The following is a 24,326-nucleotide window of genomic DNA, read 5'->3' on the forward strand; positions in this document are numbered from 1 at the left end:
GATGTGTGAACTTCAGTTCCCCGAATTCTCCAGCCAGCCTATAGACTGGAGTTGGAAGTCCACTCATCTTAAAGATGCCAGGTTTTTTTTTAATTTTAATTTGAGTTTGAACCTCATCAAATTCTTCTAGCAAACCAAATCAATTTTTATTGATTTTTTTGAAATATGAACACACACACAACATAAAACAGGTGCTCTGTGAGTAGTGCCTACCACCAGACAAGCATTCACACCTCACCACCAAATCAGGGATGTTTCTTGTATATACCATTTTAACTCAAGAGCAAAATATCTGTTCATATATTATAGAGTACAGTGTTCCCTCGATTTTCGCGGGTTCGAACTTCGCGAATAGCCTATACCACGGTTTTTCAAAAAATATTAATTAAAAAATACTTCGTGGTTTTTTCCCTATACCACGGTTTTTCCCACCCAATGACGTCATATGTCATCGCCAAACTAATAATTTTTGCAAATAAATAACAAAAAGTAATAATTATTGTTAATAAATAATTATGTTTATAAATATTAGGATCACTAAGTGTCTTATTCAATGGTGAGTACCAGCAATAATGGTGAGTAAATGGTTGTTAAGGGAATGGGAAATGGTAATTTAGGGGTTTAAAGTGTTAAGGGATGGCTTGTGATACTATTCATAGCCAAAAATGGTGTATTTACTTCCGCATCTCTACTTCGCGGAAATTCGACTTTCGCGGGCCGTCGCGGAATGCATCCCCCGCGGAAATCGAGGGAACACTGTAATTCCAACTTATTCCTTGTAGCTTGGTCTCGGATTCTACTCACCATATATAATCTTACCTTGTCCCATTGTCCCGTCAGTTGTCACAAGTCAGTTTCATTAATCGAATTCATCCTTTTATCCATAATCTCAAATTGAATATGGCCCACCATGTACCAGTACCAATTTTGCATTGTCCATTTTGTCGCATCCTTCCAACCCAAGACTATTACTGCCTAAAAAAGTTGCCAGGGTTGAAAAATGCTGCCCCAAACCATTCCAGACAAATGTATGTTTGAAACCAGGATCTGGTGTTAGATTGATTCTGTGCTTGTTTTTTAATATTCTGGGGTTGTTTTTTATGAATTTTTTAGCTTAACATTGTAATTGGATTGGTGGGTATTGGATTTGTTATTATGTATTGTTTTTACCTTGTTGTGAGCCGCCCCGAGTTTGCGGAGAGGGGCGGCATATAAATCCAATAAATCTAATCTAATCTAATCTAATCTAATCTAATCAGAACTCTGGGAACACATTTCCAGATGAATGAATACAGGTTGTCCTTGGCTTACAACTATGCAATGGATGGAAATTAATCAAGGAGAGAAGCAACTTGTATCCCATCAGCTGGTTAGGTCCCACAGGGTCAGCCTTCTCCAGGTAGTTCCCGCTTGGGGAATTCTGGGAATTGAAGTCCACACATCTTAAAGTTGCCATCATTGAGAAACACAGCTTGAGGGGTTTTGCCTCAGCCGGTTTATAAATGTATGAAAAGCAATAAGAGAGCCACTCCCACGACAGTCATCTGTCATGGATCAGATTTATGTTTTAATCAATTTAAACATTCCCACCCAACCCAAGCATAGCATCTAGGGATGAATTTGGGGGTCATATTATTTATTATTTATTTATTACTAAAATTTATAGGCCGCCCTTCATCTAATGGACTCGGGGCGGCGTACAGAAATAAAACAAAATTACAAAGTTTAAAACCCCAATTATTAAAAACATTCATCCGTCGCTCATCCATTGCTACTAGCATACTATTGGCTGAAGCAGAACGTTATCACTCAATGGCAATAACATACAAATGGAAGATACTAGCAGGCTGGATAGAGTTTATAGTCAAAGATGATGTCATCGGGGTCAAAAGCGAAATCAAGATGGCAGCTGGGATCACATAGAATGCCACCTCGAAGAGCCCCACAGCAAAACAGGCGGCCAATACATTTAACAAATAAATAAAAATGACTCTGCCATTTTCTATACAGTGTGTAATTTATGTATGTGATTTGTGTCCATGTTATGGCGTGGTTAGGACCGCCATCTTATACTTCCATTTTACCTTAAGGTAATTCTCAATTTACAACCAAAACCAAGCCCCAAATTTCTGCTGCTAAGTGAGACATTTATTAAGTGAGCTTTGACCCTTTTATTATTTTTTATTTATTTTTTATTTTTTATTTATTTATTTATGTAATTTTATTTTTATTTTATTTTATTTATTTTATTTTTTTATTTTATTTTATTTCATTTATTTTATTATTTCATTTTATTTTATTATTTTATTTTATTTTTTATATTTTATTTTAGAATTGAAAGGGACCTTGCAGGTCATCAAGTCCAACCCCTTGCTCAAGCAGGAAATCCTACACATTCCCAGCCAGATGGCAGTCCAATCTCCTCTTGAAAATGTCCAGAGTTGGGGAGTTCACAACCTCCACTGGCAGGCCGTTCCACTGGTTGATTGTTCTGACCGTCAGGAAGTTCTTCCTTACTTCCAGGTTGAGTCTCTTCTTGGTCAGCTTCCATCCATTGTTCCTTGTCTGGCCCTCTGGTGCCCTGGAAAATAGTGTGACCCCCTCCTCTCTGTGACAATCACTCAAGTACCTGTAGACTGCTATCATGTCCCCCCTGGCCCTTCTTTTTACCAGAGTAGACTATCCATGCCCAGTTCCAGCAACCTCTCTTCGTATGTCTTGGTTTCTAGTCCCCTAATCACTTTGGTTGCTCTTTTCTGCACCTTCTCCAGAGTTTCTGTGTCTCTTTTGAAGTATAGTGACCAGAACTGAATGCAATACTCCAGGTGTGGTCTGACCAGGGCATTAGAGTGGTATTAATATCTCCCTAGTTTGGAATGTATCCCCCTGTTGATGCAGCTTAAGATTGTGTTGGCTTTTTAAGCCCCTGCTGCACATTGCTGGCTCATATTTAGTTGATTATCCACCAAGACTCTGAGATCTCTTTCACAGTCACTATTGCTAAGTGAGATTCCTCCCAGTCTACATGCATGTCTAGGGGGTTTTTTTTACCTAAGTGAAGGACTTTACTTTTCTTGATGTCTCGACGTTGAACATCATTTTGTAAGTTTGGGCCCACGACCTTTATGACCTTTTTCATTAGGTGAATCACCAAAGTTGTTAATTTAGTTTTTAAGTGAATCTGGCTTCCCCATTGTCTTTGTCTGTAAAAAAAAAAAGGGGGGGTCAGAAAAAGTGATCACATGACCTTTGGACACTGGGACCATCGTAAATATGAGCCAGTGGCCAGGTGTCGGAATTTTGATCAGAGGAATACTCCTGCAATGATCGTAAGTATGAATACCGGTCATAAATCCCTTGTTTCAGTGCCATGGTAACTTTGAGCTGGTGACTAAACAAACCGTTGCAAGTCAAGGATTCCCTGTACTCTGGCCAGCCCCACAGATGCTCTTGTACAGGTAATCCTCGACTTAAAACAATTCATTTAATGACCGTCAAAGCTTCGATGGCACTGGAAAAAGGGGTGTGTGGTCATTCTTCGAGTCTTCGGAGAGGGGCAGCATACAAATCTAATTAATAATAATAATAATTATTATTATTATTATTATTATTATTATTATACACCCTTATAACTTTTTATAGCATCCTCATGGTGACGTGATTAAAATTAAGATGCTTGTTTCCTACTTATGACAATTGCTGAATCCCAAGGTCACATCATCATCTTTTCACAAGCAAAATCAATGGGGAAGTCAGATTCACTCGACAACCATGCTACTAATTTACCAGTTGTAGCGATTCACTTAACAACTGTGGGGGGGAAATGGTCGTAAAATGGGGCGAAACCCATTTTACAACTTTTGTTAAGTGAAATAACAACAATTTCACTTAACAAAAAACATTTTGGACTCAATTGTGGTCGTGAGTCGAGGACTACCTGCATATACCGTATTTTTCAGAGTATAAGACAAACCTTTTTCCTCCCTAAAAGAGGCTAAAAATTCAGGTGCGTCATATACTCAAATGTAGATTTTTTTCAAAGATTCCCCCCCCCCCCCAGCCCTAACTAGGTGCTAACAATCTTCCCAGTTCTTACTAGCTTGCAAGCTCTTCCGTTGTTACTCTCTGCAAAGAATGTTTTCCAAGCCCTAAGTCTTTGCAGGGTTTTTTTATTGCTCTACTTACTCTGAATGTTTTTTTCCAGCCTTAACCAGGTACTAATGATTTTCTCAGCTCTTACTGGCTTGCAAGCTCTTTCATTGTTACTTTCACTGAATAAGGGTTTTTTCAAGCCTTAATCAGGGGATAAAATACTGTGCTGAAGCTGACCAGACTAAGGACACTAGTCGGATGAATTAATAATAATAATAATAATAATAATAATAATAATAATAATAATAATATATTAGATTTGTCTGATAAGCAGATTCTTTTCCCTATTTTCCTCCCCGAAAACTAAGGTGTGTCTTATACTCCGAAAAATATTGTAAGTCATACTGGCTGTAAGACCTACATGGAAGTTTTGTCTGAGGTTGCAAGCTATGAAGGATTGGTCCTGATTAATACTGGAAAAAGAGACCACCAAGAAATGTTAGATGAGAGAAAATAGTGGTAAAAGAACTAGTTTAAAAGAAAAAGAAAAACCCAAAGCCAAATCAATCCTGAGAACTCATACATCCTAGCGACTGAAAAGAGGCCATAGAGTTGGCCTTCTCCAGGTCCCGTCAGCCAAGGAATGTTGCCTGGCAGGGCTACGGGGAAGGGCCTTCTGTGTGGTGGCTCCAGTCCTCTGGAACCAACTTACCCTGGAGAGTGGTATGGCCCAACCCTCATGGCTTTTTGAAAGGCCTTAAAAACCACACAGCTCTGCCACAGGGAAGGCCTGCTGTCTGTGGCGCAACTGGTGCGCCCCCGATGCCGTCACGGGCGTGAGTGTGCCCGGTTGGGGTGTGCGCGCCCATTGGCATGAGATTTCATTTCTGCGCATGCACAGCAAGCAAAATCTTGCACAAAGATGTGCACATGAGCAAGATTTTGGTGATTTTCGCCAATATTTTTGCTTCCACGCATGCAAAGAAGCAAAAAAAACGGTGAAAATTGCCAAAATCTTTCTCGCACAAGCATCTTCACGTGACATTTTCCTTACCGTACCGGTTGTAGGCAATCACTGCTCTGCCCGCAGGCCGCTGAACATTATACAGTATTCTACTCCGGCCAGTAGCTATGAACGTATGAAGTATGAATGTTTAATATTGGGGTTTTAAATTGTGTTTTTATAACCGTATTTTAATATTGTGTCTTTTTTAATTCTGGTAAGCCGCCCTGAGTCAATAATAATAATAATAATAATAATAATAATAATAATAATAAAACAGTAACACTGGCTGCCGATCGGTTTCCGGTCACAATTCAAAGTGTTGGTAATGACCTTTAAAGCCCTACATGGCATTGGGCCAGAATACATCCGGAACCGCACGAATCCCAGCGGCCAATAAGGTCCCACAGAGTTGGCCTTCTCCGGGTCCCGTCGACCAAACAATGTCGTTTGGCGGGCCCCAGGGGAAGAGCCTTCTCTGTGGCGGCCCCAGCCCTCTGGAACCAACTCCCCCCAGAGATTAGAACGGCCCCCACCCTCCTTGTCTTTCACAAATTACTTAAGACCCACCTTTGTCGCCAGGCATGGGGGAGTTAAGTTATCCTTTCCCCCTAGGCTATTACAAGTTATGCATGGTATGTTTGTGTGTATGTTTGGTTTTTTATAATAAGGGTTTTTTAGTTGTTTTTATTAATTGGATTGTTCATGTTGTTTTACCACTGTTGTTAGCCACCCCGAGTCTGCGGAGAGGGACGGCATACAAATCCAATAAATAATAAATAATAATAATAACAACAACAATTTATTAGATTTGTATGCCACCCCTCTCCAAAGACTCAGGGCTGCTCACAACAATGATAAACAGTGTACAAGTCCAATATTTAAAAAACAATTTAAAAACCCTTGCAATAAAATAATCACATAAACCAATCAAACCATACACAAACCAAGATAGATAGGGGATATGTCAATGTATTTTATTTAATTAAATAAAATAAATAAATAAAATAAACTGCTGTGGCTTTAAAAATAAAATAAACTGCTGTGGCTTTTTTCTCGAGGTTCGTTTTTTTTCGACTTTACAAAAACGATCAAAGTTAACGTCACTGTGCGAAAGCGGACAGTCCCAAAACGGGAGTCTCACACAACATGCGAAAAGAAGAAGAAGGCGCGCATTTGATGTGCTTCCCTGCCATTGTTTCATAGACGAGGAGGCCGCCTTCCCCTTTTCAAAGACCGTTTCTTCTCACAGTCCCCGGCGTGCGCATCCCCCCGAACCAGACAAGGCCTGTTGTTGCCCTTCGGGGCCTTTACCTCCCTTGCCAACCCTTGGCTTTATTTAGTGCCTGCCCTGTTGCCATGGCAAAAGCTGGGCTCCCAGCGCAAACAACAGCACGCCACCCGAGGGGGAGTGTGGGAAAAGGCTCGATTTGAATATATGCTAATGACAGGCATGCAAATGGTGGCGGGGGGGGGGAGGCCATCAATCAGCAGAGGCACCCGTTATTCAGTTAGTGAGGAGCAGATTGGATGTGCCCCCACCCTACCCCGCCAGGTTGAGATCAAACAGAATGCCAGGCGGGCATTTGAAACAAAAGCGGCCCCCCCATCTCTGCACCCCCCTCCTCAAAGCCCAGAGAGCCGTCTGGATGGCATCATGACCCATCATAGGTGGCATTCATATCCTCCCCCACCTCCTTGCACTGGGCTGTTTGTCTGCCCCCCTCCCCCCCAATTCAAAACTGCCAGGATGGTTTTCTGAGGGAAAAGGAGGCTCTTGGGCCGCTTATTAATGGAAGATACGGCCCTGAGAACTCGCGATGGGTTCCCACGACAGGGCCCGTTTTGTTCTTACAAAGGGGCCATGGGAGGTGGGCAAGGCTGCCAGGGAGGGGGGGGACGTAAGGTTGTCTGTGGAGATGGAGAAGGGATGGGGGCGTGTGGCTCTTCTGTGAGACGCTCCTGGCCCTTGGAGGATGGGACTGACATAAGGGAAGCCATGCATTCTTTTGAGACAGGCATATACAGTAATGGGCAAAATAGTATCTTTCTTTCTTTCTTTCTTTCTTTCTTTCTTTCCTTTCTTTCTGTCATTCATTCTGTCGTTCATTCTTTTTTCTTTCCTTCCTTCTCTTCCTATGTTCCTTTCCTTCATTTCTTCCTTTCTTCCCTCCCTTTCCCTCCCTCCTTTTTCTTTCTTTCTCTTTCCTTCTTCCTTCCTCCCTTCTCTTTCCTTCTCTCTTCCTCCCTCCCTCCTTTTTCTTTCCCTCCTTCTCTTCCTTCATCACTTTCCTTCCTTCCTTCCTTCCTTCCATCTCTTTCCCTCCCTCCTTTTTCCTTCCCCCTCCTTCTCTTCCCCCTCCCCTCTTCTTTCCTTTCTTTCCTATTGTTCCCTTCCTTCTTACTTTCATTCTCTTCGTTTCCTCCTTCTCTTCCTCTATCCCCTTATTTTCTTCCTTCCATCTCTTTCCCTCCCTCCTTCCTTTTTCTTTCCCTTTCATTTTTCCTTCCTACCTAACTCCCTTCTTCCTCCCTCCCTTTTCTTTCTTCTTTTTCTTTTCTTCCTTCTTTCCCTCCTTCTCTTCCTTCATCCCCTTCTTTCCTTCCTTCCATCTCTTTCCCTTTCTCCTTTCTTTTTCCCTTTCATTCTTCCTTCTTTCCTACCTTCTCTTTCCTTCTCTCTCTTCCCCCTCCTTTTTCTTTCTCTTTCTTTCTTTCCTTCCTTTTTCTTTCCCTTTCTTTCACCCTTCCTTTTTTCCTGTTTCTTTCCTTCCTTCCCTCCTTCCTTTCTGCAAGTGTCTGTTGTGTGAAAAATAGTCACGAGTCACTTTTTTTTAGTGCTGTTGTAACTTTGAACTGTCACTAAATGAATGATTGTAAATCAAGGACCGACCTTGACCTATGGTTCTAGCAAACATCATCCCAAGTGTTTGGGGTTGCAGCCTTGTGTGTCCCTAAAGCAAAGGTAACTCATAGGATTAAGTGAAGAAGACCAGGCTGGGTTCTAAACCAGACACTTCTTTTAGGTGGACAATAAAGATGAGTTTTGAAAGATTTGTGGGTTGCCATATCGTATATCTGGAAAGAGTGGCGTGGTGGCCAAGTGGTGAAGCTGCTCACCTCCCACTTGGAAAGTTTAATCCTAAATAGTAGATATTTCTCTCCTAGGGCACAAGGAAAAAATATTTGCTGTGAATTCCTCATAGGTGTCAGGAAGGGAATCCAGTCGGTAAATGCTCAATTACATCCAGTCACCCTGACTCTGCCCTGAATTAAGAGATTACAGGGCCCTAAAAAGGGATATCTAGAAAGGAGAACCCCAGATAGGATCTTGACAAACTTGAACAATGGACGCTATCTAACAAAATGAAATTCAATGGTGAAAAAAGTAAGGTTCTATATTTAGGCAAGAAAAACCAAAACACACAGGCACAGTATATAGGTGGTACATTGCTCAACAATAGTAACTGTGAGAGGGATCTTGGAGTCCTAGTGGACAACCATTTAAATATGAGCCAGCAGTGTGCAACAGCTACCAAAAAAGCCAACACAGTTCTAGTTGCATTAACAGAGGGATAGAATCAAGATCACGTGAAGTGTTAATACCACTTTATAAGGCCTTGGTAAGGCCACACTTGGAAGACTGCATCCAATTTTGGTTGCCACGATGCAAAAAGAATCTAGAAAAAGTGCAGAGAAGAGCAACAAAGATGATTAGGGGACTGGAGGCTAAAACATATGAAGAACGGTTGCAAGAACTGGGTATGGCTTGTTTAATGAAAAGAAGGACCAGGGGAGACATGATAGCAGTGTTCCAATATCTCAGGGGTTGCCACAAAGAAGAGGGAGTCAACCTATTCTCCAAATCACCTGAGGGTAAAACAAGAAGCAATGGGTGGAAGCTCAACAAGGAGAGAAGCAACTTAGAATGAAGGAGAAATTTCCTGATGGTTAGAACAATCATTGGAACAACTTGCCTCCAGAGGTTGTGAGTGCTCCAACACTAGAAGTTTTTAAGAAGATGTTGGATAACCATCTGTCTGAAGTAGTGTAGGGTTTCCTGCCCAGGGAGAGGGTTGGATTAGAAGACCTCCATGGTCCCTTCCAACACTGCTGCTGCTGTTGTTCTCCTCCTCCTCCTCATTATCATCATCATTATAATATTGCATCAAGGACAATCAGCAGAGGGTCAAAACGGAATAAATATGAATCTTAAATGGCCCAAATCTCACAAGACAGATAAATTTCCATGAGATTTAGGGCTTGGATTTAATCTTGAGTCTCTATGCAGATCTCCGAAAGATCCTCTTTATTTTAAGTACCGATACAATGAAAAAAAGTCAAAGGTCTTCCCTTTTATTAACTAGAGGAAAAAGAAGTATTTAGAAGCAAGAAAGGAGTGGAGGGAAAACTATTATCCCTTCTAAAACATTTTGATCTAGCTCTCTGTCGATTCTTGCTGGGACAAAGCAACACATTTCGGAAAGAAATGCCAAACTGCATCCTTGACAGACAATCTCGCCATGGTTTCCCATGGCAGTTGTAAATTTTACAGAACATCCCATTGTTTCGTGGCATTTCAAAGGTTAATATGTTGGCTGCGTTCACACAAGCTTAATCTGGTTAGTGAACTACGCTGTTTTCTGGATCCGCAGAAGGCACTGAACCATAAACCCACCAGAGGCTGAGTTTGCACAACATACCGGATGAAAAAATGTGCAAATGTATTTACCTGACATGGTTGATGTGGCTATTCGGCTATGGCAACATTATTTTCTGGATCAAGCCTATTCTTCCGATGCACGTGCCCCCCCCCCTTTCAAAATCCTCCCTTTGGAATTGATCGGTGAATGTTAAGAACCTGTTTCCGAAATGGTGTAATTGTAAAGTTTAGACTCTGCCCAGGTCCCAAAAAATGTTGTAGCTGCTGTTCTGTTGAAGTCTCTGGTAGAATCCTCCTGAAAATTCAGAGATACAAATTTCAGACACACACACACGTTTGAAAATTCAAAACAATGTTCTTTATACCGAAAATTCAAGTAAACTAAGCACTTTTTTTGTATAGCAAAGAGCACTCATCTCCAAACAAACTGGTAATTTGTACAAGTCCCTTATCAGTTCTGAGATACTTAGATTGCAGCTGTGAGGCAATTCACAGTCCTTCTTTCACAAAGTGAAACACACTTTGCTCTGGTTTAGTTTCAAAGCGGGGGAAAATCAGCACACAAAGGTCGAAGTCAGCAAGGCAGGCAAGAAACACAACGATCAGATAATCCTCCACAATGGCCAAACCCACAGGCTGCTATTTATAGCAGCATCACTAATTACCACAGCCCCACCCAACCACAGGTGGCCTCATTTTCTTTGATAATAATCTCTCAGCTGTTGCTGCCTATGCATCGCTCTCCGCATGCGTGGCTGTATCATTAACTCTTGTTCTGAATCCAAGGAGGAGCTAGATAATTGATCTCCTTCTGAGCTGTCTGCCACACTCTCCTCCTCCCTGTCACTCATGTCTTCTTGGTCAGAGGAGCCTTCATCATCAGATTCCACCCGGAGCAAAACAGGCCTGCGGCATGTGGATGTCCCCCCACATCCACAGTCTTTGGGGCAGGAGCTGGGTCAGAGCTAACCACAACAGCTGCCAAATAATTTTTCTCAGCCCTGCACAGTGAGGAGAAAACCTGATTCATTTTTCAGTCCTTTTCTGTTTATCTCTGTCTTATACCTCAAAAAGTGACTAATGGGCGGTCTTCAGACTTACAACCATTGCTGCATCGTCCCAGTCACGTGATCAAGGCACTTAGAAATTGACTGCATTTACAACGGGTTGCGGTCTCCTGGATTAGGTGATGGTTGACTCAGCTGAGGTGGGTAAAATTTCCAGAGATACTTTACCAGAAGAGCCCTCCACTCCTCCACTCGCATTACAATCCTAGGTTTAGAAAGCTTAGAACTACATCGTCTTAAACATGATCTGAGCATAGCCCATAAAACCATCAGCTACAACGTCCTTCCTGTCAATGACTACTTCAGCTTCAACCACAGCAACACATGAGCACACAACAGATACAAACTTAAAGCAAACCGCTCCAAACTCGGCTGCAGGAAATACGACTTTAGTAACCAAATAGTTGATGCATGGAACTCCCTACCTGACTCTGTAGTATCATCACCTAACCTCCCAAAACTTTACCCTTAGACTGTCCACTGTTGACCTCTCCCGATTCCTAAGAGGTCAGTACGGGGCATGCATAAGTGCACCAGAGTGCCTTCCCTTCCGTCCCCTGTCCTAATATTTCTTTCTATTTTTTTACTAGTATCATGTATATGAGGACCCAGATTGTTGTGGACAATATACTGATTCTGTAAACCGCTTAGAGGGCTGTGAAGTGGTATATAAGTCTAAATGCTACTGCTCAATGCTATTGCCGTTAGAATCCTTTGCCATCTACTTCCATCAAGCAAAGTTAAAGGGAAAACCAAATTTGCTTAACAGCCAGATTTGGGTAGTGCAGAAATTTTGAAAAGAGGTGCAAGAAGTTAATAGGATGTTAAATATAAATGGATGATTACAAAGGAAATGGCAGTATTAGTAAAAAGGACCAATATGGGAGAATTTCAGAGAAACATAGAAACATAGAAGACTGACGGCATGATCCATCTAGTCTGCCCTTATACTATTTTCTGTATTTTATCTTAGGATTTATATATGTTTATCCCAGGCATGTTTAAATTCAGTTACTGTGGATTTATCTACCACGTCTGCTGGAAGTTTGTTCCAAGGATCTATTACTCTTTCAGTAAAATAATATTTTCTCATGTTGCTTTTGATCTTTCCCCCAACTAACTTCAGATTGTGTCCCCTTGTTCTTGTGTTCACTTTCCTATTAAAAACACTTCCCTTCTGGACCTTATATAACCCTTTGACATATTTAAATGTTTTGATCCTGTCCCCCCCTTTTCCTTCTGTCCTCCAGACTATACAGATTGAGTTCATGAAGTCTTTCCTGATAGGTTTTATGCTTAAGACCTTCCACCATTCTTGTAGCCCGTCTTTGGACCCGTTCAATTAAAGAAGCAGCTATAGAAAGTGCCTAAGGGGTTAACAGTTTTAGATTGGAAGGATGCAACAAAATGGACAATACAAACTTGTACCAGTACATGGTGGAACACATTCAGTTTGAAATTATGGATATAAAGATGAATATGATTAAATAAATGGAGGAACTGATGGGATAAGGTTAGAGGTTTTATTGTCAGTAGAATTCGAGACCAAGGTGTAAAGAATAAATTGGAATCACTCTATAATATGTAAATACTGTATTGTTCTTAGTTTAAAATGTTGTAAAAAAGGTACATCCTCATTTTGGTGGAGGGGTTTGAATGTTGTTGGGTGGTGAGGGCACGAATCACTGAGCACTGTGCTATATATAGTGTGTATGTGTTATTATTATAAAAAAATAAATTAAAAATGTTATTTTTTAAAAAGCCAGAATTTGCTTAAAAACCATGATAAAAAATATCATAAAAAACAGGCACAATTCACTTAACAACTACAGTGGTACCTCTACTTAAGAACCGCCCCTACTTAAGAACTTTTGTAGATAAGAATCAGGTGTTCAAGATTTTTTTGCCTCTTCTTAAGAACTATTTTCTACTTAAGAACCTAAGTCCGGAAAAATTTCCCAGGAAATTTGAGAGAGGCATGAAGGCCCGGCCAGTTTCCTGCCATTCTCCCTTTAATCCCGGCCATCTTGGGCTTTTCTGCGCTGCCAGAGGAGCCTTTCGGTGGGGCTTAAGGAGGCGTTGGCAGTCCAGAGCGAATGAAGCGTTTTCCTTTCTCTTGGCGCTTGGAGAGGGAATAAATCATTTAGCTGTGGTGACTCCCTCGCGCTGCCTCCCATACACCCGGCGCGAGGTTGCCTCCTGGAGCGTTTGGGTGTGGAAAGGCAAAAGGGGGCACTTCACCACGGCAGGATCAACTCAGCTTCAGCCAAACCGAGGAGTCACCAGTGAAGGAAAAGCGCTGGCTCCAAAGCGAGCGAGAGGAGAGGGGAGCCCTTCAGCATGGGAAGGAAGAGGAAGCAGGTAGCAGCAGCAGGGAGGTTCCCCCCTCTCGCCCGCCTGGGTTTCTCTCTCTGGGAGGCAGCCTTGCACTGGGTGTATGGAAGGCATGTGCTCCTTCTTGCCGCCTTAGAGTCCCTCTTTTTTTTTTAAGCCTAAAGTTTTGGATTTTTTTGAATCCCCTCATCTGACCTTCTTCCTTCGGCAGTGACTTCCTCCTCCTCGTCTTCCTCCTCCCACCCAAACTCTGACCTTTTATTTCTTTCCTAATGGGTTTGCACGCATTATTTGCTTTTACATTGATTCCAATGGGAAAAATTACTTTTACTTACAAACTGTTCTACTTAAGAACCTGGTCACGGAACTAATTAAGTTCTTAAGTAGAGGTACCACTGTACTTTGCTTACTGATGGAAGTTCTGGTCTCAACTGTAGTTGTAAGTTGAGGACTACCTGTATGCGAGCACTGCAGATTAAAAACACAAGGAGGCAAAATAATTTTGATGCAACTGTGTGTTGAAAGCCCTCATGCTTGATCTTTTATCAGCGTGCTCCTGGTTTGCTCGTGCCTATCAGGGAGCACGAGGCTCCGCCCCCCACCCCCATTTGGGTTCTTTTACCCTCTGTGCATGCACAAAGAGTTCTGTGTATGCGCAGAGGGTCAAGGAACCCAAATGGCAGTGGCCGGATGGGTAGGCGGAGCCTCATGCTCCCTTTACAACCGGCTCTCCAATGACTGACAGGCAAGAGCGAACTGGGAGCAATTCACCCCTGCTATGATGCAATATAGAAGTCTTAAGTGCTATTGGCATCATTTCCATGATTGCGTTAAAATTCTTCATACACAACTGTAAAATCCTGCACACTGATAAATAGCCCACTCTAAGTGGTTTATCCTATCCTTATTTTTACCAATCTCAGAAGGATAGAAGACCAAGTCAACCTTGATGTCCCAATTAACATCCAAGAAATAAATCAGAGTCCAAATCTCGGCCTTCTTCCAAGTTCCAATTTATTAACAGAGCCATGTTGGATACGAACTGTAGTCAACCAGATGCTGACTTTTCCTACAGTTCTTCACCCAGGTTAAAGTTCATCTTTCGTCCCCACATGGACTACTCCGGTTCTCTCAACGTCCACGATCCTCCCCTATACGTCCGGCTGGTGCTGAACAGATGACCTTGAATCTCTGGAAATAATTTGTTGTGGGTAGTATTTCCCCCCACCATGCAACCACTCCTCCCCAATTTCCACAGTACTATTCTACTTGTGGCAGGCCAAAGTCTCTAACTCAAAGTCTCTAACTCAAACTTTACTAGATAAGTGGTCAAAGCAATGGAAACTGCAGAATAATACTGTAATAATAATAATAAATAATCTCATATCAATCATTAGCACAAGTCAGTGGTATTTGTGACACTTTTTTAAATGTTCAGTTGACCGAGTTGCATGTTTAATGAATGAAAGAGATTAATAATAATAATATTCTATTCTATTCTATCTATTCTATTCTAAAAATAAATCCAATTAATCTGCAGGAGATAATTAAAAATGAATAGCAAACATCGCCATCTAGTGGTAAAAGCGGAACTAGCCACCACTATCATACAAAACTGAGATCGAGGGGTCTCCAGGTTCAATCTGGGTAGCAGTTGCCAGATTAACCCATTTAAAGACTACATGGAGTCACTGAATGCAGCCCCCAAACCCACAAAGACTCAAAACCAGCAAAGTTCGACATGTGGTATGAATGCTAAAATTTATCATTGACACGGTGAAGCACGTTGTGGGAATGTGACGTTCGTCCATCATGTTCCTAGAGGACCTTGAAATCTAATGATTGGTAACTTGTGGAAATGTAGCCAGGCAGTCAAAGGCAAGAAAGCAATTTCTCCAAAGCAAACAGAAAAAAGAAAAGAAAAGCACAACCACACAAGAACTGAGATACCAGAATTATTGGAAAGGCTGTTTATTTTTATGTCCAACTTGAATGCAAACCATTAAAAACTGGTCTCCGTACGCAGACGCCAAGTTCTCAAACTGCTCGGGCAGCAAAAATGTCCATTCTGCATTTGCTCCGACAATGCACATCCACCCCTCAAGCGATTTATCAGAGAAGAAAAAAAGTGACACCGCCTTTTCTCCCCTGAATTTTCGCCGAATTTTCCTGCATTCGGATGGCTTATTCTTCTTCTCTGATTTGAAAGAAGCCCGGCTGTGCGACGCAAACCAATGGTGAAGGTAAGTGGAACCCACCCCTGCAAGGCAGGTGTTGGGAAGTGGATGGCCTGGCAGAGGGGCCCTAAGCTGGTGTGGGGAGCATGGGGCACGCTACCTCTCCCCTGCCCTGCGGCGGTGAAAACCGACACACCGCGCAGCCTCTTGCCCCATTGCGGCTGCGAGCAAGCAGAAGTGGGCCTCCCGAACATGGGGTGTAAAAAGCCCTTCATGGCACTGGACCAGAATATCTCCGAGACCGCCTTCTGCCGCACGAATCCCAGCGACCGATTAGGTCCCACGGAGTGGGCCTTCTCCGGGTCCCGTCAACTAAACAATGTCGTTTGGCGGGCCCCAGGGGAAGAGCCTTCTCTGTGGCGGCCCCGACTCTCTGGAACCAACTGCCCCCAGAGATTAGAACTGCCCCTACTCTCCCTGCCTTTCGTAAACTCCTTAAAACCCACCTTTGTCATCAGGCATGGGGGAACTGAAACATCTCCCCCGGGCATATACAATTTATGCATGGTATGTTTGTGTGTATGTTTGCTTAGTAAATGGGGTTTTTAAAATATTTTAAATTATAATTTAGATTTGTCATGAATTGTTGTATTCTGTTGTGAGCCGCCCCGAGTCTGCGGAGAGGGGCGGCATACAAATCTAAATAATAAAAATAAAATAAAATAAAAGAATGCATCCCCGGAAAATAAGACCTACTGTTTATTTTTCAGCCTCCCAAAAATATAAGACCGGGTCTTATTTTCAGGGAAACACAGTAGGAGTTACCTGTGGATAGAGGAAGATTTGTATGTACAGTGGTACCTCTACTAACGAACTTAATTCGTTCCGTCACCAGGTTCTTCAGTAGAAAAGTTTGTAAGTACAGTAGAAGCAATTTTTCCCATGGGAATCAATGTAAAAGCAAATAATGCGTGCAAACCCATTAGGAAAGAAATAAAAGCTTGGAATTTGGGTGGGAGGAGGAGGAAGAAGAGGAGGAGGACAGTCGCTGTAAAGAGCGAAAGGAGGGGTTTTTTTCTCTGGGCGCTGGCAGAGATTCATTCCCTCTCCAAGCGCCCAGAGAAAGGGAAATGCTATGTTTGCTCTGGACTGCCAAAGCCTCCTTAAGTGCCACCAAAAGGCTCCTCTGGCAGCCCAAAAAAGCCTGAGATGGCTGGGATTAAAGGGAGAATGGCAGGAAACTGGCCAGGCCTTTGTGCCGCTCTCAAATTTCCTGGGAAATTTTTCCAGGCTTGGGTTCTTAAGTAGAAAATGGTTCTTAAGTAGAGGCAAAAAAATCTTGAGCACCTGGTTCTTATCTTGAAAAGTTCTTAAGTAGAGGCGTTCTTAGGTAGAGGTACCACTGTATATATTTTGGGGCTTTGAGAAGTTGTGCAGCTCTTTTTAAATGGATACTATAGAGCAGTGGTTCTCAACCTGGAGGTCGGGGCCCCTTTGGGGGTCGAAAAACCATTTCACCGGGGTCGCCAAAGACCACAGAAAAAGACAAATTTCCCACGGTGTTAGGCATGAAAGCTTCTATTCTGATGCCTTGGAACGTATTTTTTCAATCCGACCAATCAGGTGTTTACAGTGCAGGGGTCCCTCTGAGCTTCCTGCCAATCAGCTTAAAGTTCTGTTGGGAGAATTGGCGCTAAGCTTATGGTTGGGGGTCACCGTAACATGAGGAACTGTATTAAGGGGTCGCGGCATTAGAAAGGTTGAGAACCACTGCTGTCGATATGTCAACAACTTGATTCTACTTCGTATACAGATAGTCTCAATTTATGACCACATCTGGGAGTAGAATTTCTGCTGCTAAGCTTGGCCATTGATACAATTGAGTCGTACCCAACTTTCTGACCTCTTGCGCCAGGTTGTTAAGCAAATCACATTTAAGTGAATTGCACAGTCGTGACGTGAATCTGACTTCCCTCGTGGCTTGTTGGAAGCCAGGCCGGAAAGTCACAAATGAGACCTGAGGATCAGGTGGGGGTTGCTACTTAATGCCGCTACTGGAACAATGCGCGCTCAACTCCGTGTCACTAGCGCGCGCGCATGAGCACCCTAGTGAGACTTTGCTTCTGCACATGTGCTGGAAGAAAAATAAAATAAATATCTTTTTTTTTTTTTGCTTCTGTGCATGTGCAGAAATAAAATTGCCCAAAATCTCGCACACACGCGTATCCTCTTGCAACGCAGAGCTCCATTTTCGCTACCGGAAGGCAGTGTGGCGTGTACCAGCTAGCAACCCAATACAGCTCAGGATTTTGCAACCATCATAAATGCACGCTTGTTGCCGGGCACCCAAATTCTGAACACATGATTGTGGGGAAATGCTGCGACCCATCGTAAATTCTTAATTGTAAGTTTTTAGTTTTAATTATTAGATTTGTATTTGTATTGTAATTTTTTTTTCTATTACTGTATTGTAATAGAGTCTACGGAGAGGGGCGGCATACAAATTTAATAATAAAAGTCCCTTTTCCCAGTGTGTCGCTAAACAAATGGCTGCAAATCGAGGACTACCTGCAAATGAACGGTCGCAAGTTGAGGACTTTCAAATCTGCTGCCAATAAACTCTTTTCTGTTCTACCAACTGAATTTTTTTTCTTTTCCATGGAGGATTCTCCCGCACATACGATTCTGGAATCAGTCCGATTCTCCTACTTTGGCCCTATTACGATTGACAGGTGAACACGGGTGATTGGCATTCACCCCTTCCCTCTTGCCCGAACGTGTACACCTACATACGGCCATCTCTACGGAGCGCATGCGCGAACGAGCTGAGCCTCCGGGTTACTTCTGCCACTCCTCTAATGGCAGGCGATGGGAGGGCCCACTGGGCTGCTTGGGGTCTTCCGACGGAGGCCGGGAAAGAAGGAACGAGTAATGATAAGCCTTGATGCAATCTTCCTGAGAGGGGAGATCCGTGGGGACGTTGCAGAGGTTGGACCGTACAGAGGGGGAGAGCTGGTTGACAGCCGAGGAACAGCTGGCGGTAGGGGAGGCCCGCTCGGACTTCACGCTGATTTGGGTGTGCAAAGAGGGCGAGCTGTGGGCTACGGAAGCCTGGTCACAAATCCGACTTGCTGTTCTGTAAGGAAAGAAGAAATACCTGAAATTCATATAGAATAGAATGGAATAGAATAGAATTTTAATTTTAATTGTTAGATTTGTGCTGTTTTTTTGTATTCTGTGAGCCGCCCCGAGTCGTCAGAGAAGGGCGGCATACAAATCTAATAAATAATAATAATAATAATAATAATAATAATAATAATAACAATAACAACAACAACAATAATAATAACAATAACAATGATCATTCCTATCACCTACTTGCTCCCACTTATGACTGTAACTTGTTTGTTGTATCCTTAAGATTTTTATTAATATTGATTGTTTGCTCATTGCTTATTTAGAAACATAGAAACATAGAAGACTGACGGCAGAAAAAGACCCCATGGTCCATCTAGTCTGCCCTTTTACTATTTCCTGTATTTTATCTTACAATGGATATATGTTTATCCCAGGCATGTTTAAATTCGGTTACTGTGGATTTACCAACCACGTCTGCTGGAAGTTTGTTCCAAGGATCTACTACTCTTTCAGTAAAATAATACTTTCTCATGTTGCCTTTGATCTTTCCCCCAACTAACTTCAGATTGTGTCCCCTTGTTCTTGTGTTCACTTTCCTGTTAAAAACACTTCCCTCCTGAACCCTATTTAACCCTTTAACATATTTAAATGTTTCGATCATGTCCCCCCTTTTCCTTCTGTCTTCCAGACTATACAGATTGAGTTCATTAAGTCTTTCCTGATACGTTTTATACTTCAGACCTTCCACCATTCTTGTAGCCCGTCTTTGGACCCGTTCAATTTTGTCAATATCTTTTTGTAGGTGAGGTCTCCAGAACTGTTTGTACCCTATGACAATCATTGTGTTGTACCTCATGATTCTTGACAAATCTATATTTTCTTTTATGTACACTGAGAGCACCAAAGACAAATTCCTTATGTGTCCAATCACACTTGGCCAATAAATTTATAATAATAATAATAATAATAATAATAATAATAATAATAACAACAACAACAACAACAACATTATTATTATTATAATTGATGGATGGATGGATGGAGGGATAGGTAGGTAGGTAGATAGATATAGAGATAGAGGTAGGTAGGTAGGTAGGTAGATAGATAGATAGATAGATAGATAGATAGATAAGATAGATAGATAGATAGATATAGAGAGATAGAGGTAGATAGATAGATAGATAGATAGATAGATAGATAGATAGATAGATAGATAGATAGATAGATAGATATAGAGAGATAGAGGTAGATAGATAGAAAGAAAGAAAGATAGTAGATGATAGAAAGATAGATAGATAGACAGACAGAGAGATTGTGGCTATTGAAAGTGGCCACAAGGTGGCAGCAAGATCTTGCTAATGTCTCTGTTCATTTGGCTTTTGGGTCTAATTGATCAGAGAAATAAATCATGGCTGTTTTTTCAGAACTTCTCATGGTGGGACACGCAACTGCATCAGGAGTTCAAGAAACTCAGTTTTGCAGCAATTCTTCTCAGCCCCAAGGAGCTTCAGAAATCTCCCCCTGTCTCTCTTTCTTTGTCTCTCTCCCTCTTTCTCTCTCTCCTTCTCTCTTTCCTTCTCCCCCTGTGGAAGGGCAGGCAGGGTGATGTGGGCAGGGCAGCTTCATGGTCCTGCACAGGCCGGGTTAATGGATTCAGTGGGCTGCATGTGGCCTGCAGGCCGTAGTTGTTGTTGTTTTTTTTTAATTATTATAAATTTTATTTACATACATATATACATACAACAAACAAGTTGTATGTATATATGCCGCCCCTCTCCGAGTTTTCGGAGAGGGGCGGCATATAAATCCAATAAATTGAATTGAATTGAATTGAATACAAAGCATAAACATTTAAAAAGAAAAAATGGACGAGTGTGAGGCGAATCTGTACAACGGCACTAACTACAGTAGTACCTCGTGATGCAAACCCCTCATCATACAAACTTTTCGAGATACGAACCCGGGGTTTGGAAAATGTTTGTCTCTTCTTACGAACTTTTTTCGCCTTACGAACCCGCTGCCCGAACGCAGAACCCGGGTTCGTAAGGCCGTCGAGAAGCCCCCGCCGCCCAGCTGTCACCATGCCAGAAGAGCTGCGGAGCTGTCGGCCGAAACATGGACTCCAGGAAGGACGTCTCCATGACGTCAAAGCTCTGCCCATTGAATTCCCTATTGGGATTCCCCACCTCCGTTTGAGCCTCCCGACCGGCCGACAGCTCCGCGGCTCTTCTGGCATGGTGACAGCCGGGCGGCGGGGCTTCTCGGCGGCCTCCCAAACCTGAACGCTGAACCCAAACCTGAATTTTTGCCGAACCTCCAGGTTCGGCATTCGGGAGGCAGTCGAGAAGCGCCTGGCTGTTTCAAAAGGTGACAGCCGGGCGGCGGCGCCCAGCGGAGCACCGTTTTTGCAAATTTTTTTTTGCTTGCACGCATTAATTGATTTTACATTGTTTCCTATGGGAACCATTGTTTCGTCTTACGAACCTTTCGCCTTACGAACCTCCTCCCGGAACCAATTATGTTCGTAAGACGAGGTATACAGCCACTGATGTGTGGTTGGAAAAAAACCCCCTGCCTTGAATCTGCCATTGAAGGCAACCAAAATATACAGCATACCTACGCAATCTACTAAGTTGAACTGTACAAAAGTTCTGTCCACAAGCTTTTCTGGTTTGGTTTTAGGTGGATCACAGGACTGTCAAATTTGTTCTGAAAGATACTTGGAATGAGAGCTCACACCCTGAATTCTCACAACAGCCGAACCCTGTTCTCACTAGACTCAGAAAACCTCAGGAAATAAAGTTCACGCAACCAGGAACTCAGACTGTATTAAAAACAGCAGTACAAATTTACAAACGAAAGAAGCTTATTCAAGAGCTTGGCAACGGTTCAAGTCTCAACTAATTGCCCAGGCTGAATTCTAGAAATTCATTACAGTCTCTGATAAGAAGTTATTAACATTCCAACTTACATCATTCTGGTAGAAGTCCCGGAAAGGGAGGATGGGTCTTTGAGACAGCTTTCAATAAACAAATTGGATTTTTCTACAACATGAACGGAACTCCGTCGCGTGGTAGAATAAATCACAATCAGTTCTTGTGAGACTGTCCCTTTATATAGTGACAAGGTGTGGCTAAGTCTTCCCTAGAGCTACTCACACCAAGATCCTTTCTTTCTCAGATACTTTAGCCTGGATATAGTTCATCTAATAGGGTCTCATCTTCTAATTCCCCATCGTCCTATGACTCACTCCATACCAGTCTTCCAGTATTTTAGGGGTTGCCACAAAGAAGAAGGAGTCAACCTATTCTCCAAAGCACTTGAGGGTAGAACAAGAAACAACAGGTAGAAACTGTTGTGGTTGGCTATGGCCCAGCTCCTGCCCCAGGGAATGGGGAGGTGGATGTAGGGGAAACTTCAACATGTCACAGGCCTGTGTTATTGCCGACAGAATCAGTTCAGAGTTTAGTTTCCTTGGACGAAGAAGGTGGGAATGACTCAGCAGAGGACGGCTTGGCACACAGCCCAGGCAGTCAGTCTCCCTTATCTTCCATTGATTCAGATGATGACGTTGTGGACCCACGCAAGCGCAGAATTATGCGTAGAAGAGACCAAATAAGAACATATTACAGGAAATAAGGGAGGCCACCTGTGTTTGGGTGGGGCTCCAGTAATTAGGGCTGCTGCTATAAATAGCAGCATGTGGGTTTGGCCGTTGTGGAAAAATATCTGATCGCAGTTGTCAGGAATCTTGTGTTGCTGGACTTTGTTGCTTTTGCACGCGTTTGAAACCAAAGCAGAACAACGTGTGTGAGTGTGTGTCTCACTTCGTTGGAAGAAGAAGGGGTGTGAAGTTTCTTCACAGCTGCTAGCTAAGTACTTAATGACTGCTTAAGGGAAATTGTACAAACTACCTGGCTGTTTTGGGACGAGTGCTCTTTGCAGTACAAAAAGAGTGCTTTGTTTATTTTAAATTTTGTGATAAAGGACATTGCTTTGAATTTTCAAACGTGTGTGTGTCTGAAATTTGTACCCTTGAATTTTCAGGAGGCTCCTATCAGAGAGCCCGGCAGAACAGAAACTAAACAAGGAGAGAACTAATTTAGAACTAAGGAGAAATTTCCTGAGAGTCAGAACGGTTGACCAGTGGAACAGCTTGCCTCCAGAAGTTGTGAATGCTCCAACACCGGAAGTTTTTAAGCAGATGTTGGATAGCCATCTGTCTGAAGTAGTGTAGGGTTTCCTGCCTAAGCAGGGGGTTGGACTAGAAGACCTCCAGGGACCCTTCCAACTCTGTTGTTGTTGTTGTTGTTGTTGTTGTTGTTATTATTATTATTATTATTATTATTATTATTATTATTATTATTATTACTGGGGGTGTTACAGCCTCTGGTTGGTCTGCAATCTCTAACTCCCCATCACTCTCACTCTCAGACATAGACACTGGCCTAGGATACCGATACACATCCATTTCCTGGTCCTCGAAATCTGAGACCAGCTGAGCCGGACATGGACCAGTCACAATAAACCCAGGTTAAGAAATCAAACAGACTGACATGTCAGTTGAGCAGGCTTAGGCACAAGGGGGTTTCCATGCAGTTTTGGTCACCCTTTGCACCACGCCAATTCTTACCCAGACATCGGATATTCTCGGTGTTGCCAAGCCGCCCTGGTGTTTCCTTGGAAGCCGAAGGGGTGTGGGGTGCTTTCCCCCAAGGTATATTCTAAAAATCAAACATGGGAAAAACGAGAAGACAAAGAAGTTTAAAGGATTTATTTATTTTACTTATTTTATTAATTAGATTTGTATGCCGCCCCTCTCCGTAGACTCGGGGTGGCTAACAACAGTAAAAAACAATATAAACAAATCTAATATTAAAAGTAGTTTAAAAACCCCAATTTAAGAAACCAATCATACATACAAACATACCATGCATAAATTTTGTAAGCCTAGGGCGAAGGGAATATCTCAATTCCATCATGCCTGATGACAGAGGTGGGTTTTAAGGAGCTTACAAAAGACAAGGAGTGTGGGGGCAGTTCTAATCTCCGGGGCAAGTTGATTCCAGAGGGCCGGGCCCGCCACAGAGAAGGCTCTTCCCCTGGGGTCCACCAAACGACATTGTTTAGTCAACGGGACCCGGAGAAGGCCCACTCTGTGGGACCTTATTGGTCGCTGGGATTCGTGTGGTAGCAGGCGGTTCCGGAGGTACTCTGGTCCAATGCCATGTAGAGCTTTAAAGGTCATAACCAACACTTTGAATTGTGATCGGAAACTGGTCGGCAGCCAATGCAGGCCACGGAGTGTTGTAGAAACGTGGCCGCATTCTGAACGATCTGAAGTTTCTGAACACTTTTCAGAGGCAGCCCCATGTAGAGAGCATTGCAGTAATCGAACCTCGAGGTGATGAGGGCATGAGCAACTGTGAGCAATAACTCCCTGTCCAAGTAGGTACTTTATTCACCAACCTAGAAACCCTGTGTGGACCATACCTGATGGGTTGGAGGAGAGGAAGGGGTATCCCGGTAGCCCACGTGCAGGGAGACTTCCAGAGGGCAATACGGGACTCAGGTTCTGAAACCCAGGATACAACGGGCGCTGTGGGGAAAGAGAATCAGGTTGAATTTGGTGGACTAGCGTTTTGCAGAAGCTAAACCACCCAGATAGCCAAAGCAGCTAACCAGCCTGCCTCAGACCAGGATAGTAGGAACCATTGTCTTGAAGATATTTACTTCTTTCGTAGCTAACCTACACTATTTACACTGTAGCCATCTCTCTAGTAGTTACAATAATAATAATAATAATAATAATAATAATAATAATAATAATAATAATAATAATAATAATACTA

General features: G+C 42.7%; 1 protein-coding gene across 1 annotated transcript in view; it reads right to left on the bottom strand.

Moving 5' to 3' along the window:
* Positions 1-17,731: 17,731 nt before the first annotated feature.
* Positions 17,732-24,326, bottom strand: part of MEF2B (myocyte enhancer factor 2B) — an 83,064-nt gene continuing 76,469 nt past the window's right edge. Inside the window, exons 7-9 of the mRNA XM_070746300.1 lie at positions 23,968-24,073; positions 23,108-23,198; positions 17,732-18,472 (exon numbers count right to left, since the gene is read on the bottom strand). Of these exons, the coding sequence (XP_070602401.1) occupies positions 18,175-18,472; positions 23,108-23,198; positions 23,968-24,073 (495 nt within the window). The 3' untranslated portion in view covers positions 17,732-18,174. The remainder of the gene's footprint in view (positions 18,473-23,107; positions 23,199-23,967; positions 24,074-24,326) is intronic.

Source organism: Erythrolamprus reginae, chromosome 1 (assembly GCF_031021105.1).
Source record: "Erythrolamprus reginae isolate rEryReg1 chromosome 1, rEryReg1.hap1, whole genome shotgun sequence".
Taxonomy (NCBI): domain Eukaryota; kingdom Metazoa; phylum Chordata; class Lepidosauria; order Squamata; family Dipsadidae; genus Erythrolamprus; species Erythrolamprus reginae.